Here is an 18971-nt window from a genome sequence, read left to right as displayed (position 1 = left end):
CTGAATCACCCCATGGTCTCACCAAGCCTAACAGATGTGAGAGCCACTACCCCACCACAGGATGAGAGAGGAGCTGCAAGTGGCCAGAAACAACCCACAGAACAGAGCTGGGGGCACCACTGCTCAGGGGCTCTGTGAGGGGGCCAGGCAGCAGCTTTGGCCTTCATCCTATGGGTGATGCTTCATTACCCTGTACCCTGGGACAGTGTCCCAGGCCTCATTCAAGGAGAAAAAAGCCCTGAACTCTAAGGGGCTCTAACAGCATAATAAATATCATTGACTTACCCTCATAGTCTGTGTCTTATTATGGAATAATTTGGCTGAGACATCACCAGAGGGATGAGACTGCCCTTCACTGAGCAAGACAAACCCTGACATGTCCCCTGGCACTTTGTTTTCACTGCTCATTCTCTCTGTGCCAACATGCACGTCTGCTTTTCACTTGGACTTTGGCAGCTTCAGCCACTGCTGCTTCTTCTGCCTTTCTCTGACATTAACGAGTCCTTTGGTGTCAAAGCATTTCTCCTGGTGATGGTGCTTACACACCAGAATTGACACACCCCTCAATTTGTGTGATGAACTGAGCGGGTTGAGCTCCTCAAGCCTCTCCCTCTAAGGAATTTTCTCCAGCCTCTGTGTTATTGTGCAAGCCCATGGACTGGCATTTGTGTGTGCATGGAAATCCATGTGCAGGAGCTGCCTCCCACCTACAGACACGTGCACAGGCAGGAGTGGATGCATTAGAGCTCATTTATCTCCCTGCTCACAGAGGGACACACAAAACCCTTTCACTCACATCTCTGGGGACCAGATGAGCACCCATGGGTAACACAGAGTGCTCCTGAACTCCTCTTCTCCCCCATACAATATCCCTCATTCCTGGGACTCCTAAGGCAGCTTCTCCCTACTAATTTTTCCTCCCCAAACCATGGAGAAAAATGAGGGCAGGGAGAGCAAGCCCTCAGCTGAGCCACTGTGGTCCCATGGCCCAACTGGCATCCATCCCCTTCACGTGGGTGCTGTGGTTTTGATTATTAATGCCCAGCCAGCACCTGGCAAGCCTCACTTAAAATCCCTAGAGAGAGGCAAGGCATTAATTACTATTATTACAATTCTAATTGCGCTGCCTGGATTTCTGATCTTCCCTGGAAGGGTTCCCGTTGCTCAGTGTGAGCCTGGGAAGGAGGATTGGATCCTGAGGCTCCTGTCCTCCCTTCCCCATGGGGTTCAGCATCTGTGGGGACAGCAGTTTGTGGCACTCCCCACAGGCTCAGGGAACAGAAGGATTCACTCCCAGTGGGAGCTCACCTGAGAAAAGGGCCATGCTGAAACTACAGGCTGGACTCACACACACCCCCTCACCTCACCACACAGGATTTTGCATTTCTCCCTCACTGTAAAACAACATTTCACAGAATCCTGGAATATTCTGAGGTGGAAGGGACCCACGAGGATTGGTGAAGTCCAACTCCTGGCCCTACACAGGATCACATCATGTTTGTTGGGGCTCAGATTCCACAATGCCAGTTGGTGTTTAACATGTACGAGCAGACTGAGGCCAAGGCTCCTGGTATTCCCTCAGGAAATGCTGTGCTGTGGGAGCAGGGCAGCCCCACACCTCCTGCAGCACTTTCACTTAAATCCACTGGATTTCCCCCAGAAATTACTAAGGAACACACCCACATTGTAGGCTGTGGGGGAAACAACAATGATATCCAAGTCCACCACAGCTGCCAACCAAAGGAGTGGATCTCTATGAGGCTCAGCAGTCTCCTGCTAGGATTAATTTGCTCACCCAGCCCAGATATCCCAATTCCAGCTGATAAAAATCTGTAGGATGGAGCCTGCCCTGCATGCCAGGGACAAAAGCACCAATAAATCCCCCCAGAAAGCCCCCAACCCAACACACAGCCCAGGAAGATGTGTCTGGGAAGAGGAGATTGTGCTCCAAGGGTCACATAGCCCTGGGGTGGGGACAATCCCAACACCCTCCTCCTCTCTCACACCTGGTTGTCTATGACAGCTCACAGAGAATCCCCCTCCTTCTCTCAGCTCACATCCCCACCCTGCTGCTGAGAAAAACACTTCATTTTCCTGCCCATCATCAGTCACTCCATGTGTCCAGAACAAGATATATCAATCCCCAGCATGGAGAAACATGTTCCAGCAGCTGCTCCTGCAGGAAAGCAGAGAACAACCCTCTCAGCACATGCTGGAACAGGATGTTTGAGCCAAACCCTGGCTTGGTGCAGGAACAGATGCATCCAGAAGACCAAGGCTCTATCCCTGACCCCTCCATCTGCTGCTGCAAGCAGCTCCAGTGGAGTGAACAGCCCAACACCTGCTGACACTGCTCAGAGTCCCCTTCTGAATAAATCCACCCCACTGTAACTCCAGGTTTAACCTACTTACAGAGCCCTTCCCCATCACCCAGTGCCAGGGGAAGGGACAGGATGGCACCCCAGCAGTGCTGACCCAGGGACACCCCTTGTGATGGGCCAAAAAGCCACCCCAAGCCAGGCATGCAGGGGAAGGAGTTAATCTCTCAGCCCAGGCTGCTGTTGAGGCAGAGCTCTGCCCGAGGGCACCTCAGCCCCTGCACATTTTCCTCTGTGAAGTAATGCTTTCCAAAGGAGTTGGCTGGCTGGCTGCATCGGGCTGGGTGGAAAAGGTGGGGGAGCACCAGTGTCCCCTCCCACCACACCTTTGCTTTTCCCACCCCTGCTCATCCCGACTCCTCTGTGGGGCTGTCCCGGGGTTGTCCTTCACCAGGTATTTCCCTTTCCCCGAGTCATTATTTGGGTTTCCATGAGCTAATGCACAGGACTCAAAGGTCACGGGTCACCTGTCACACAGCAGGTGAGTCACCTCTGCCAAGGCTGCCTGGCCAGAGCAAGAGGTGGCACTGAAACCTCCTCCACTGCCACAGCAGGAGCAGTGCCAGTCCCAGGCACACACGGGCACAGGGCTGCTCACACCAGGGGTTGGTGAGGCCCTTGGCACACACGGGCACAGGGCTGCTCACACCAGGGGCTGGTGAGGCCCTTGGCACACACGGGCACAGAGCTGCTCACACCAGGGGTTGGTGAGGCCCCTGGCACACACGGGCACAGGGCTGCTCACACCAGGGGCTGGTGAGTCCCAGGCACACACGGACACAGGGCTGCTCACACCAGGGGCTGGTGAGTCCCAGGCACACATGGGCACAGGGCTGCTCACACCAGGGGCTGGTGAGGCCCTTGGCACACACGGGCACAGGGCTGCTCACACCAGGGGCTGGTGAGGCCCTTGGCACACACGGGCACAGGGCTGCACACACCAGGGGCTGGTGAGGCCCCTGGTACACACGGGCACAGACCTGCTCACACCAGGGGCTGGTGAGGCCCTTGGCACACACGGGCACAGGGCTGCACACACCAGGGGCTGGTGAGGCCCCTGGTACACACGGGCACAGGGCTGCTCACACCAGGGGCTGGTGAGTCCCAGGCACACACGGGCACAGGGCTGCTCACACCAGGGGCTGGTGAGGCCCAGGCACACACGGGCACAGGGCTGCTCACACCAGGGGCTGGTGAGGCCCTTGGCACACACGGGCACAGGGCTGCTCACACCAGGGGCTGGTGAGGCCCCTGGCACACACGGGCACAGGGCTGCTCTCATCAGGGGCTGGTGAGTCCCAGGCACACACGGACACAGGGCTGCTCACACCAGGGGCTGGTGAGTCCCAGGCACACACGGGCACAGGGCTGCTCACACCAGGGGTTGGTGAGGCCCTTGGCACACACAGGCACAGGGCTGCTCACACCAGGGGCTGGTGAGTCCCAGGCACACACGGGCACAGGGCTGCTCACACCAGGGGCTGGTGAGGCCCTTGGGACACACGGGCACAGAGCTGCTCACACCAGGGGCTGGTGAGGCCCTGCCCATGCTAGAACTAAGTGCTGGAAACTTCCCCCAGCCTGTGCCACTGCCAGCTGAGCTGGTGGCAGGGACAGAGGTTCTCACCAAGTGACCAGGCAGCAACAATGCTTGTGCAGTGGTTTGTGGTCATTCTGTCGAGGCAGTTGGCAAAATCAACCCCAGTGTCCCCAGGGGGACACAAGCAAAGGATGGAGCAGCTTCTGGGTCACTGCTCCTGCCAGCAGCCCCAGCTCTCTGCACCGAGGATAGCTGCTCATCCCACCTGCACAGGTCCATGGAGGGGGCAGAGTGGTGACAAAAAAAAAAGACATGATTTTGGTGTGACCCAGGGCTGGACCTGGTTGCAAATCTGCCCTGGGGAGGCATCCAGCACCTGCCACCATGGGGGCAAGGGATGGAAAAAGCCATCAGTGCATCTACACTGCTCTGCCTGCCCCCACTGGTGGGAGCTGAGTGTGATGAGTTTCTGCACATCCCTGTCCACTCCCCCCACACTGTCTCTGTGAGAAAACCTGCCAAGGTACTGCCACCCAGTTTTCCCACTGGGACAGTGGGAGCTGAAGTCACAGGTCACCCCAGGGACCTGTCCCAGCACAGGAGCCCAAAGCAGCACATCAGAGGCAACAGCAAGAGCCTCCAGCACCCAGGGGAGGTACGAGGGTGCAGCCTGGCAGAAGGAGGCAGAGAAACACCCAGTGGGTGCAGCCAGGAGGGCAGAGCATGTGCCTTGAAGAGCCACATACAGAGATCCAAGAGTTTCATCCATTAAAGAGCAGATCAGCATGTTCCAACAGCACGAGTCAGAGAGCCCAGGGAGGCAGCTGAGGGCAGAGCAGCAGTGAGAGAAGTACAAGGCCCAATAGCCTTTCCCTTCCCCTAAAGCTGGGGCAGTGAGGGAACACATGCTGAGCACTGAAGATCTGGTTGACAAGCCTTGGGACCCTTGTCAGAGGACAAGGAGGGAAAAGACAAGGAATGGCTGGTTTAATACAGCCAGAATAACTGTAAACAGGATGCTTCAGCTCCCTGAGAATATGTGGGTGAAGTAGGAACATCCCAGGAACAATGTGGGTCCCTCTCCATGGAGCTTCCTCCAGACAAGGCACAGTCATCCCAGTTAATCTGCCCAGACTGATTTTATTCCTTTGGGCTGGAGTCTGCCTTATAGATCAGCTGCTGCCAAATCTGTCAAAACTTTGACTTTCCCTGAACCACAAGATCATAGTTGTATTTCCCCACCCTCCCTGTATCCTGTGAGCTGGAGACAGTTCAGAATAAAACCAGGTTTTTTATTAGCAGCATTGTTTTCCAACAGCACCCATCCCCTTTTTACACTCCCATGGGCAAATATCCCAAGCCCAGCCTGGCCTACAGCTCTTTTTATAGAGCCCTTCTAAAACCTGCCTTGCATTGACATTTCAGTCAGTGAAAACACCTTATGGAAATCAAGGCCAACAAATGCATTTGATTTGTGTTATCACAGTTATCAGGCTGGAGCAGCACCAGGAGAAATTGCTTCATTTGGGTTTGGATCATCTTTCCACCAGACACCTGCCTGGCTGAAGCTACAGCTCAACCTCTCCCTCCTCTGCTGGCATAATTTCACCACTGGCCTTCCTTGCTGCAACCCAAACACCTGCAGGAGCTGCAAAAGCTTCAGTGAGATGGGCTTGACAAAGAGAGAGACTCTCTGGCAACTGCATCTCATCATCCTCTGCAGATCCATTCTTGCTCATGGCCTCCTGTCACTGCCATCGCTTCTCAGCAGCTGCAGGAAGTAAGGATTGAGGAAGAAATTAAATTCCCCACACATCCAGCACTATTTTTTCCTGTAGCCCTTTTTATAACCACACCCACCACTACCATCAGGGTACAGCAAGGGCCAGGGGCTCCCAAACATCCAGGGAGGCAGAAGAGACACCTCAGCTCCAGGGCAGAGTCTCACCAGCAAAGGCCTGTCCCTCTCTTCTCATCTAGAGGTGGCAGAAACATTTTTTCCAGGAGTCCAGATCATCAGAAATAAGGCAGGCCTGAAATAAAGCCAGAAAAATCAACCTGCAGTTCAGGATGAGGCTTGGTGAGGGTAGTCAGCATGAGATGATGATCCACCCCACCCAGCAGGTCTGCAGTCCATAGGTTAAGGTCTGGATGACCAACATTGGAGGCCAACACTCCTCAGTACAACTCAGGAAAGGATTGGTGGTCCTGGCAGACCCTCAGGGCCCCTGGGCTGGGGTTCCATGTGAGGCTGGTCAGGGCCATTAAAGCCCTTTGGTGCCCTGACATCCCGTGTAGGTCCTGCCTGGTGGGTGCTTGTGGTGGCTCACCTGGCCCTGTTCTCCCAGCACTGGGACTGGGGGCTCAGGAGGGGTGCTGTGTGAGCAGAGGAAGCTGCTGCAGGTCATCAGGGACTCATTTTGAGGAGGCTGTTCAGGGACACCTGGGAGAAATGGATTCTTTGCAGACCTTTCTCAAGCCAACCTGCTGTGCCCCTCACAGGGACTCTGCCCATCCCAGTGTGGCTGAGAGAGGCAGGGACTGTGGTAGGGATGTGGGGCTGATCTGCTCTGCTCTCCACAGTCTGTGCTGCCTTCTCTCCCAGGAGCAGGAGGGCAGACCCAATGGCTCCTCTTAGACCCAGCTTACCCTAAACCCAAACTTGCCCCTACAAACACCCCACAGACTGTGGGTGCTGCCACAGGGCATCACATTGCTCAGCTTTGCTCAGCTTTGCACCATCTAGAAGCTTTTTGTATCTTTTTTTTTCCCCTATTTGCAGCTACTGGGCCCTGCCAGGGTTAACAGGCTCCCCTGGAAGGTCTGATCACTGTATTTTCCCAGCAGGGAGGGCAGTGAGGGAGGGCAGGTCTCAGGCAGTGTGACCCCTTCCCCTGTGCCATGCTCAGATGTGGAGAGGAGTTGTAGCAGCAGCAACACCACGTGGGTTGGTCATATAGAAGAGAAAAGGGGGCTTTCATAGAATCATAGAATGGATTGGGTTGGAAAAGACCTCTGAGATCAACAAGTCCAACCCTTGGTCCAACTCCAGTCCCTTTACCAGATCATGGCACTCAGTGCCACGGCCAAGCTCAGCTGAAAAACCTCCAGGGATGGGGAATCCACCCCCTCTCTGGGCAGGCCATCTTTGCCAGCTGCCTGGACACATTACCCTCTCAGCAAGACACTCCTGTCACCCAGGATGTCCCCAAGAACTCCCTGAACAGCCCACCTGGGGTCTTTCCTCCCACATTTTTGGGGACCAAATACAGCTGGAAGCTGCAAACCTAGCCCCAGGCTGGGAGTCAGGCTCAGCCCAGGAGAGCCACACAGGGCTAGAGGGGGCCAGGGCCAAGCACCCCATGGCCAAACCTCTCCATGGCTCTTCTCCTGACATGTGGGGTCTCACTCCACAGTGCCTGTCCCCCCACGCCCAAATACATTTCAACACCTGGTAATGAGCCATCTCTCCCTGTGAGCTGAGAGCCTTTGAGATTAAAGATGCTCTTACAGAAAACCAAAATATGATCAGTGGCCTTTAAAGGCCAGACTAAGCTTCTGAGGGGAAAAAAAATCAATTCTCTGCAGATCTAATTTGAAACCCTTTTAATGCTCATTAAGATAGAGAAACCCAAGCAAATTGTGCAGGCTGGAAGAGAGGGAGGGAAAAAGATTTATTATTGGCATTTTAGTTTAGGTCTTTATTCTACCCAGACCTCTCCACTTCTGGGCAGTGGCTTTGAGTAATGTTAGCACTGGAATTGTAATTCCAATGTCCTTTTTACAAAAACTTAATCCCAAAGGCCTTGACTGGATTCAAAGTAGTGGAATTTATACTGGTAGAAAGAGATCTGAAGATGGAAAAAAGTGCAAACCCCTGTGCGGTCCTTCCCTGTCATGGGGTGGCCACAGTGTTCACCCAGCCTGGGTGGTCCCTCTGCAGCACCTTCTGAGGTGCTCAGTGGTGGGGAGTGAAGGAAGGACCCCCGAGGACACCTGGAGGAGGATGTATCCCAGCCTGGCCCCTCTCTGGAGCCATATCCCAGAGCCACTTATCCTTGTGCTGGGTCACAGCCCTTTGGACAACTGTCCCAAGGGGAAATGTCCCCCCTCAGCAGCACTGAGCTCTGTGCCCCAAGCCAAGGGCTGGGATGGGGACTGGAACAGCCCAAGGGGCATTTATTTATTTTACTTCTATATTTATTTCACTCTCTGTGAGTGCTTGTGTGGAAATACAAATTTAGTAAAGGTGGGGGCATCTGCCCAGTGGGTCCAGGGTGATCCTGGGGCCGGGTGGGCACAGTTAGAGCTTAAACCAAAGGAGTTTGATGCTTTGGTTTGCTGTGGTGCTCCTCTCCCTGACAGTGTTGTCGAGACCTTTGGTTGATGCAGGTAAAGGTTCTGCTTTGATTTCCTCCCAAACTTCTTTGAATTTTGCTTTACATGAAATAGAGTGTGTTAAGATTTGCTCTCCTTCACCTCCTGCTATTTAATTATGCTTTTGGAAGGGTGTAAAAAGCAAGCTGGGATCAAGCTGTCTGCTAGTTATAGTCACTTCTCTTGCATCCAGCAGCTGCTGGATTTCTGGATCTCAAATATCCTAATTAGAGAGTAGAAAATATGTGAGACAGGAATCAATACCTTCCTTACATAATGACTTTTACATCTACCTGAAAGGAGGTTGGAGCCAGGTGGGGAAGTCTCTTCTCCCAGGTAACAAGTGATAGGATTAGAGGAAACAGCTTCAAATTGCACCAGGGGAGGTTTTAGTTGGATATCAGGAAAAATGGCCTCACTGCAAGGGTTGTCCAGCCCTGGCACAGGCTGCCCAGGGCGGTGGTGGAGTCACCATCCACGGAGGGATCTAATAGATCTGACACCTGGGGACATGGGTTAGTGTCGAGTTAATGCTGGGGCTCGATGATCCCAGAGGAGGATTATCCCGGTAAACCGGGGTGCTGCTCCCTGCGCTTCGTGTCGGTGCCTGCAGAGGGCAGCAACCCCCCAAAATGTCCCTCCCGCTCCCCGGACACCTCGGGATGCTCCTTTGGGAAAGCCCCGGTTGACACTGACCCATCCCTTCCCCACAGCCTCGTGGATTCCAGCTGCTCCCACCCATGCGCATCTCCTGCCGAACTCCTGGATGGGGATGGGATCACTGTATCCCTCACTACCTTCTCCCAGCACTGTCCCAACCCCGGGATGGGATCACTGTATCCCTCGCTGTCCCCTCCCAGCACTGTCCCAACCCCTGGATGGGATCACTGTATCCCTCGCTATCCCCTCCCAGTGCTGCCCAACCCTTGGATGGGATCACTGTATCCCTCACTACCTCCTCCCAGCACTGTCCCAACCCCTGGATGGGATCACTGTATCCCTCGGTGTCCCCTCTCAGTGCTGCCCAACCCTTGGATGGAATCACTGCATCCCTCGCTATCCTCTCCCAGGGATCTCTGTATCCCTCACTACCTCCTCCCAGCGCTGTCCCAACCCCTGGATGGAATCACTGTATCCCTCGCTATGCCCTCCCAGTGCTGCCTAACCCTTGGATGGGATCACTGTATCCCTCGCTATGCCCTCCCAGTGCTGCCCAACCCTTGGATGGGATCACTGTATCCCTCGCTATGCCCTCCCAGTGCTGCCCAACCCTTGGATGGGATCACTGTATCCCTCACTACCTCCTCCCAACACTGTCCCAACCCCTGGATGGGGTCACTGTATCCCTCGCTATCCCCTCCCAGCGCTGCCCAACCCTTGGATGGGAATGGGATCTCTGTATCCCGCACTACCTCCTCCCAGCACTGTCCCAACCCCGGGACTGGATCACTGTATCCGTCGCTGTCCCCTCCCAGCGCTGTCCCACCCTTCGATGGGGACGGGATCACTGTACCTACCTCCTTCCAGCACTGTCCCACCCTTGGATGGGGATGGAATCACTGTACCCACCTCCTCCCAGTGCAGCCCAACCCTTGGATGGGGATGGGATCACTGTATCCCTCGCTATCCCCTCCCAGCACTGTCCCAGCCTTGGATGGGGATGGGATCACTGTACCTACCTCCTCCCAGTGCAGCCCAGCCCTTGGATGGGGATGGGATCACTGCACCTACCTCCTCCCAGCACTGTCCCACCCTTGGATGGGGATGGAATCACTGCACCCATCTCCTCCCAGCACTGTCCCACCCTTGGATGGGGATGGGATCGCTGTACCCACCTCCTCCCAGTGCAGCCCAACCCTTGGATGGGGATGGGATCACTGTATCCCTCGCTATCCCCTCCCAGCACTGTCCCAGTCTTGGGTGGGGATGGGATCACCATACCCCCCGCCATGCCCTCAAGCCTCAGCCCACGGGTTGACTCCATCCCCAGCTCCTGCTCCACTCATTGAACCCAACTTTGAACAGCAGCAAACACAGGGAAAACTATGAGAAAAAGTCTTGTGGGAACGTGCTGTTGTCCTTGAATCACTTTGGCTTTAGGAAAAAAACCCCCTTGACATGTGGTTTCTGGACCATTTTGACCTCAAAAAGCACAAGCAGGAAGATCTGTGTTTTGGCAAAGGATAGAGTGAAATTGTCCAAGCATACAGTGGCTCCAGACATGTGGGGACAGGACAAATCCCAGCTCAGGGAAAAACCCCAGCAGTGGCTTCAGGAGAATCCCTGGATCCCTATTGTCCTCCCCTGGAGAGGATAGTCCTCTGTTGCAGGGGAATCACAGGGTGAGAACCTGGAGCAGGTACAAAGTGTTTGGAAGCACCACAGTGCTGTGTCTGGCCACAGGTGTTTGCATGTTGGCCATGGGAATTCACCTAATTCCCAAATTTCCCAGGGGCTGTACAGCACGGTATGATGAAAGCCACTGGTACAGCCAGAGGAACAAACACGAGTCTTCCCACTCCAGATTTAGCTCTTTATTGATTTTCCAGCTGCATCCATCAGTCACTGCCCCAGTGCTCAAATTACCCATTAAAGGCATCATAGGAATGAGAGAAAAACAAGACAGAGTTGTGGTTTTGATGAAAAACATTGAACAGGAATTTCTGGAAGGAAAGTTTGTCCTTTATAATGGTAGGACAGGGTTACATTTATTCTTGAACAACTCAGAGGCACCAAGAGCTCCTGGTTGCTTGTGGTTTGGGGCTTGGCCACCTCCAGCTCCCTGAGCCACTGAAGTGCTGTGACCTGCAGGAGGGACTTGGGAGCCTCCGTTCCACCTTGTCCCCTGTGTCACACTCGAGGATAAACATAAAACCAGTTTCAAAATCCGCATGACTGCACTGCAGTGGACGTGCTGTCCCCTGCCTGTTCCTGCTGCTGCTTCCCCTCATCCACAGGCAACGCTGCTGACTGGAGATGGGTCACATCCTGCAGGTCTGTCCCAGGGAGTCCCCTCTGCTCTGGAGCCAGGCTGGGAGACCTGGGGGAGCTCACCTGGAGTAGAAAAGGCTCCAGGGAGACCTGAGAGCCCCTGCCAGTGCCTAAAGGGACTCTGAGAGAGCTGGAGAGGGACTTTGAACAAGGCCACAGAGTGACAGGACAACAGGGAATAGCTTCACACTGCCAGAGGGTAGATTTTGGTTAGATGTAAGGAAAAAACTCCTCACTAGGAGAGTGTTGAGGCCCTGACAGAGAAGCTGTGGCTGCCCCATCACTGCAAGTGTCCAAGGTCAGGTTGGACAGGGCTTGGAGCAAGCTGGGCTGGTGGAAGGTGTCCCTGCCCATGGCACGGGTTGAAATGAGATGGTCTTTAAGAACCCTTGCAACCCAAATCCTTCTGTGATTCCATGACTAAAATCTGTAGCCTTCCCCTTGTAAAGCAATTCCAACCCAAGGAGCCGCACCATGTCCCTACAGCTCAGCAGAATGTGTCCCAGAGGTGCAGGGGACACGTCTCCAGGCTCCCCTCCTGCTCCCAAGGCATCCCCAGAGGGGAGGGCTGTGCTCCCTGTGCCCAGTGCTGGGCTGGTTTGCTGACTCAGCAGCACACACCCTGTGTAAACGCCCGCCAGCTGCTGCCCCAGCCACTGTTTGCTCAGCCCACATTGCTCTGTTTGCCTTTCAGGATCACGATGGAAGGAGATGGCCTTTGGGCCACCAGAAAATGAAGCAAGGCAGCTCCAGGCACCTGCCTCAAGGATCCTCCAGCATCCCCAGCCCCTGCCCAGGGCCAGAGCAGGCTGTAATCCATCAGCAACACCCAAACTCAAACCTGCACGGAGCCCTAGGAGCCACAGAAAAATGCACCCACCGCAGCATAACCCGGCTGCCACGCAGCCTGGAAAATCATTTATTATCATTTCCTTGCAAGAGAGATATGGAAAAAAAGCACCCACCCTCCCCAGGTGCAAACAGCAGCAGCTGCAGCATCCACGTAGGGATCTATGTACATCACAGTGTAAAGTCCAGTGGGCAAAAAAACCAAACCCAAGTTTAAAAAAAAAAACAAAAAACAAACCGATCTCATGACCTAAAACCAGGAACCAGAAACAAAACAGTGGTTGAGAAAATAGGTTGGGCCCTTCCCTTTTACTATAAAATATATATATATTTCTAAGGCGACGTTTCACAAGACCAGAAGCGAGGTTCCTACAGAGTCTGAGCTTGCAGCCGAGAACACCACACAGGCACAAAGCCCATGGGACAAGCTAGTGTAGACACGACAACCTCCACCCACCCCCCGGCCTCAGTGGGCAGCATAGTCCTTGGTCTCCACCCCAGTCTCGTTGAGCACCGTTGTCCTCATGATGGCCTCGGTGACAGCATAGGGGTCGCAGTTGGCCGCCGGCCGCCGGTCCTCGAAGTAGCCACAGCCATCCTGGCCCACCTGGCGCGGGATGCGGATGCTGGCGCCGCGGTTGGCCACGCCGGCGGAGAACTCGAAGATGTTGGAGGTCTCGTGGTGGCCCGTGAGCCGCCGGGAGTTGTCCCTGCCGCCCCGTGGGTCGTACACGCAGATGTGGTAGTCGTGCCGCTTGCTCAGCTTCTCGATGGCGGCTTCGATGTGCCTGGGGGAGAAGAGGTGGAGTTTGTCTGGAGGTCCATCTGGGGGGTGTTCCCATGGTGAGGAAGGTTGTCACCCCCTCCTCTCGTGCAGGGACAAGGACAGCCCAGGGGACACTCTCGTATGACAAGCTGTGTTTAAAATAACAAGCTGGGACAGCCCCAACCCAGGTGCAGCCACCCTGGTAGGTAGACACACATTTCCACGTGGCCAAGGACACTCCAACCTCCCAGGGGACCCTCCAGGACTCACTTGAGACCCCCTTCTCTCCGCATCTCCTCCGTGCTGTAGTTGGTGTGACACCCGGCACCGTTCCAGTTGCCAGTCATGGGTTTGGGATCCAGTGTAGCCACAACCCCAAAGTCCTCACAGACACGGTGGAGGATGAACCGAGCCATCCACAGGTGATCCCCCATCTCGATGCCTTCACATGGGCCCACCTGGAATTCCCACTGGAAGGAGGGAAGGGAGCAGAGGCACAGGTAAGGATGGGCAGGTTGGTGCCTCCCCAGCCACCCCAGGTTATGGCTGATTGTTACCCCTCAGGAATCAGCAACAAGGATGGGGAGCACTGAATTAAGCAACAGAACAGCTTTGGCAGGCAAAATAACAGGACTAAACTTCTCATGACTATATAGAGCAAATCAGAGGTTTTTAATCAAATCAGAGGTAAATAAGCACCACACCTGACTGAGGCTGGTGCTGGAGCTACTGGTGTGCAGGACCCCCAGCCCACACTGCAGGCAGTGCAGAGGACTAAAGAGGAACCTGCTACTCCTTCCCAGGGCTGCTCCCTGCCTGGCTGGAGCTGGGGTTGCACCACCCATGGTGACTAAGCAAAGGGTGATGTATTTACAGCTGCTGGCATGGCCTGAGCCTGAGCCCAGGGTGGGGAAAGCAGCCAAGAAGGACCCTGAGGAAGTGAAGGCAAACAGCAGGGTGGTTAAAAGTCCTGCCTCAGCTCCGCTCAGATAAGCCCCCGCTTATCTCCGCCACATCAGCAGCAGGAGTCAGCGATTCGGTCAGTCTGGCCACCTGCCTAATGCAATCAGGGTCTCCCTCCTGCTAACCCCTAAACAAACCAGATCCCTCCCAGCCGCTTCCCAAGGCCATGTCCCATCCAGGCTTCCCAGTTCCCACTCAGACTTCCCAGTTCCTGGGTAACGGAACAGGACTCGGACACCCAGCACTCCACATGGTGCTCCTGCAGCCCCTCCCAACTTCCACCATCCCCTTCATCCCTGCTCCACAGGGGAAGGGAGGCACACGGGAGCTCCCAGCTCCACACTGGCTGCCAGAGCTCAGGCTGAGCTGTGCAAGGAGCTCAGGGTGAGCTGGGAGAAAATCAAACACACATTTTCATCCTGGCTGTGCTACTGCTCCCATGCAGGCAAAACTCATGTGAGGAGTCACTGGGTTCAGCATTCCAGAGGAGCTGGGACTTGTTGGGTTATTCCAGCCTCACAATAACCCATATCCATCACTGGAAATGGGCTCCATGGGGCCATCCATACATACCTGGGAGGGCATCACCTCTGCATTGGTGCCACAGATCTTCACCCCCGCATAGAGACAGGCCTTGTAGTGGGACTCGACAATATCACGCCCGTACACCTTGTCTGCTCCAACCCCACAGTAGTAGGGCCCTGGAAAGGGACAAGGAATCACCACCCAAGGAAAGTTTTAAGGAACAACAATAGCACTGTAGCATAATCCCACACTCCCAGGTACCTGCTGACATGGGCAAAGGATTTATGGGAATTAAGACGCTGTTGCACTCCATGGGATATCAACCCACCAACCCCAGCTCCAGGGCCAGCAGCTGAGCAGTTCATCTGTGCAGCTCCAGCCTTATCTGGGCACCTAAACAGGACTTGTAATGCATCAACCCGAAGGTGACCAGGAGGTAAGGAAAGCTTGGCTTAATGAGCCCCATGGCACCTCACTGACCCTCTGAGCACATCAAACATCTGAGATTGTGACAACAGCCAACATTGCTCATGGCTAGAAAACTCAGCTTGCCAGTGATTGAAATACAGCTCTTCCTCATCAAGCAGGTCAGGAGAAGATCTTCTCCCCACCTGAGGGGATAAGGATGTTGCAACCAGTCGGTCCAAAAAAACCCTCAGGTTGGGAAACCCCTGCCCCCCATCCCTCTCCCAGGAGCTGCCTCGCTGCTGCAGGAGGGCACAATGTGCCATGCCAAGGTCTTTCCCCAACAGCCACGGGGAGGAGGCTTTTCCAACCCAGTTCTCCAGCCCTTGCCAAACAAGTCGTGCAGCTGAGCTGTTTGTGCAACTGGGGTCCAGCAGGAGTGGCACAATAAGCTCACGTGAGCCACAGGGCAAACTGCTGCCAACCCCATCCCAGATCCTGCTCTGTGTCAGCTCCAATGGGAAAGCTGCTACCCCTGGCAGTAACCCCCAAGCAGCAGGGTGGGAGCTGAGGGCAGCTCTGGGGTCAGGGCAGGGAGGGGGCACTTACCCTGCGGGCCGGGGAAGCCGTTGTCAGGCCAGCCATAGGGGTGGCCATTGATACCCAGCAGTGTGTACTCCTGCTCCATCCCAAACCAGGGGTGGCTGTCCTTCACCAGGTCCATGACTTTCTTGCATGTGTGTCTCAGGTTGGTCTCTAGGAGCAGAGAGGTCCAGGTTAGACCCAGCTGTGAGTAGGTGTCCACCACCCTCTGCTCCATCCCACTCAGGGATTGAGGCTTCACCACTGCCCAGCACTTCCCACAGAAGCCTCAAGAAAACCAGTGAGTAAACCCTCCTTCCTGAACACCAATTTCCTCCAAGGAGTTACTCCTGCATCAGGACACAGGCCAAGGGAGTTTAATTAGCCCATTCTTCAAACCACTGTTGATGGTCTATGAACCTCCTCCTCCTTCTCTTATCCTCCCTCTCTGAGAGAGCAGAGCCATATCCCAGTCCTGTCCTACAGGCATCCAGCAGACCTGGGAATAGGGACCATTTATCTTCATCACTAGCTCATCCCCATCCTCATCCTACCAGCCTCATCTTAATTATCCCTATCTCTCTGCAGCTCCATGGTTTTGGTTGGCATCCAAGCTGGCTGGCCCTGCCTTGGCCCTTCGAGGTGCTCGGGGAAATGGGACTTTGCCAGGAAAACACAGATAGCAGAGAACCATCCAGGCAAGTGGAATGAGAGCTTGGACAGCAACAGCAGGGGAAAGGAGGTTGAAAAACTGCTGTCACATGGAGGCTGCACATTCTGCCCTAACTTGTAATCAAGGCCCCAGAGCAGCTACAAATATGCCATGAGTGTGGGGCTGGGGGGAAGCACTGGCATCTCCCTTGCACTAATGGGAGGAGGGGGAAAGGCCTTCTCCCCCTTTCTCTCCCCACCTCGAGCTCACACAGTGCTTGATATCCACAGAAACTCATCCTGGCAGAGCCTGGGGGTGCACCCACTATCCACAGAAACTCATCCTGGCAGAGCCTGGGGGTGCACCCACTATCCACAGAAAAACTCCTCCTGGCAGAGCCTGGGGCGTGCACCCACTATCCACAGAAACTCATCCTGGCAGAGTCTGGGGGGTGCACCCACTCGCCCATGGGGCTCTGGGCTGAGCTCTCCGCCCCAGTTTCAACTCCGGGGCTTTACAAATTGCTCCAGCAGAGGAGCTGCCAGGCAGGAAATCCCCCGTGGCCGACAGGCAGGACGGTCTAAGGAGGAACCAGCCCCCGCTGCCCGCAGGATCCTTCTCCGGCAGATGTGGGCGCAGCGCCCCGCAGTGCCCCCTCTCTCCCTCCCTCTCACACCGAGCGAGGCCACAGCGCTGCTCGACTGCCAAACAACGGGTTATTTGCGGGCAAACAACCCCTCCGGGAGCCCCTCAGCGTGTCCTGCAAACCGGTTCCCCTTCCTGTGTCTGCGGCTTTATCAGAGGGACGGGACGGACGCGGCACTGCAGACTCCTGCCCGCCGTGATAAGCTTGCAAAAGGTCACTCCGAGCCAGCTCGGCACCTTCTCCCTCCTTTTCTGCAGCCTCCCACCAAGGAGAAGAGCAACCAGGAACCCGGCCCCTAAAAACAAACCCCTGTGCTGGCAGCTCCTGCTCCCCCGGGGTAACCCCCACCCCGGGCTGGGTGTGCTCAGGATCAGTACCCGGTGACGCCTTTGGTGAGTTCCACGTCTCACTGCTCTTCTCCTGCCACTAAAACAGGTTCCTGCAAACCTCCACCGCCAACACTTGGATTTCGGAGCCTCGGGCCAAGTGCTCGGCGCTGAGCTGTGCCCCAGGGCAAACACCCCCTCGGGGAGTTGGCACCCTAAATAATAAATAATGCTGGGGGGGCTCACCTGCAGGTTTCCTGTTGTATTTCAGCACTTCACAGAGCACCAGCTTGTTGGGGTCCAGGCAAAAAGGGTCCCTGAACATGCAGACAGGCACCAGGAACATGTCGCTGTTGGAGCCCTCTGCCTGTGCCGTGCTGGAGCCATCGAAATTCCACTCAGGGACATCTGCGAGGCAGGAAGGGAACAGAGAGGGGAGCAGGATTGGGAAAGGTTCATCACATACGGATTGTACCAAGCGTTGGTGGCTCAGACCCGGGATGGAGCACCCAAAAGGGCACTGAGTGCCACGGGACCAGCCACAAAGGTTTCCTTGCACAGCCCCAGAGCCCATCGGTCCTCCCTGAGCATCACCGTGTTCATCGCCCCAGCACCATCAGGCAGGATGAGTCTCAGCCACTTCACCTCCCTCTGCCAAACCCCATCCAGATGCCAACAGGTCTCCGTGCCTGCTTGTCTGGCGGGAAGGGGCGAGGAGCTCATCCCTCCCCTTCATTAACGGATTAAGAAAACCGCAGCGACGCAGGTTGGATGAGTCCCCTGCCACTTGGGGGAACCCCAGGGGACAACTGCAACAGGTGCCACCAGTGCCACGCAAGCAGGCAGAGCAACAACCAACTCCCAGAACTTCTCCCAGGCGATGCTCAGGGGCCTCCACCACACCACCCACCACCTGCAGGGTTACCTTCGATGCTCTTGGGCTCCTTATCGAGGGTCCTGCTCTTGCAGCGCACGCCCTCGCCGCTGCCGTCGATCCAGACGTAGGTGACCTGCACCCTCCCATCCTGGGGCAGCCTCATGTACTGCTCCCGCACCAGCTTGTTCAGCCTGGAGCTGTGCGACACCGACATGGCGACAGCCCTGCGAGGGCACACAGGTCAGAGCCACAGCACCACGGCCCGTTTCCTCCAGCCCTTCAGCCCAAAAGAAGCCACCCCAACACTCCTCTCTTCCGCCCCCCACGGGATTCGAACCCGCAGCCCGACTCACCGACCCCACCGTTGCCTGCGCTCCTTCCGCCCGCGCTTTATACGCGCCCGCGGTCGGGGCGGGGGCAGAGGCGGCTCCGCCCCGGGGCGCGGCCCCACCCCGGGGACACCCACCCAACACACTTAGTATTGTTTTCTTATTGAAATAATACTTATTAAAAGCAATAGTTATCGTACGGCTAAAACATCGCTTTGTTTAAAACAATAGCAAGTTATCGGCTAAATAACTTGATATTTATTTAAAAATAATGAGTATTACTCATTGAAAATATTGTTTTCCACCTCTGCCCCCTTGCTGCGTGTGTGCTCTGCTCCCCCTTGGCCTTTTGTTTATGTAGGGTTGCCCCCCTACACGCGTGCAGGTGTTTTTCCCCCAGCCCTGCCACGGTGCTGTGGGGTGGGAAGTTGGGGAGGCTGGTGCTCCCCTCAGCACCCCAAAACCTTGCTGGGACCGTGCCCTGTGGAAGTGGGATGGCCAGGAATGGATCTGGGTGCCTGGGTGGTCCTGGGCATACCAGGGCCAGCCAGATCCCTGGGGACAGGGGCAGGCACATCCCTGGGGAGAGCAGCAGGCACATCCCTGGGGATACCAGGACCAGCCACATCACTGGGGACAGGGGCAGGCACATCCCTGGGGAGAGCAGCAGGCACATCCCTGGGGATACCAGGGCCGGCCAGATCCCTGGGGACAGGGGCAGGCACATCCCTGGGGATACCAGGACCAGCCACATCCCTGGGGACA

General features: G+C 55.6%; 1 protein-coding gene across 1 annotated transcript; it reads right to left on the bottom strand.

Moving 5' to 3' along the window:
- Positions 1 to 12168: 12168 nt before the first annotated feature.
- Positions 12169 to 18235, bottom strand: LOC139681252 (glutamine synthetase). Its single transcript, XM_071574523.1, has 6 exons — positions 17926 to 18235; positions 17247 to 17408; positions 15404 to 15550; positions 14438 to 14565; positions 13172 to 13371; positions 12169 to 12923 (listed from the first exon to the last, which is right to left on the bottom strand). The coding sequence occupies exons 1-6, from the start codon at positions 18089 to 18091 to the stop codon at positions 12602 to 12604; spliced, it is 1125 nt and encodes a 374-aa protein (XP_071430624.1). The 5' UTR covers positions 18092 to 18235; the 3' UTR covers positions 12169 to 12601.
- Positions 18236 to 18971: the final 736 nt, after the last annotated feature.

This window comes from Pithys albifrons, chromosome 20 (genome assembly GCF_047495875.1).
Source record: "Pithys albifrons albifrons isolate INPA30051 chromosome 20, PitAlb_v1, whole genome shotgun sequence".
NCBI lineage: Eukaryota > Metazoa > Chordata > Aves > Passeriformes > Thamnophilidae > Pithys > Pithys albifrons.
Note: the sequence above shows the minus strand (reverse complement) of the source record. Positions and strands in the feature narration are given on the sequence as shown.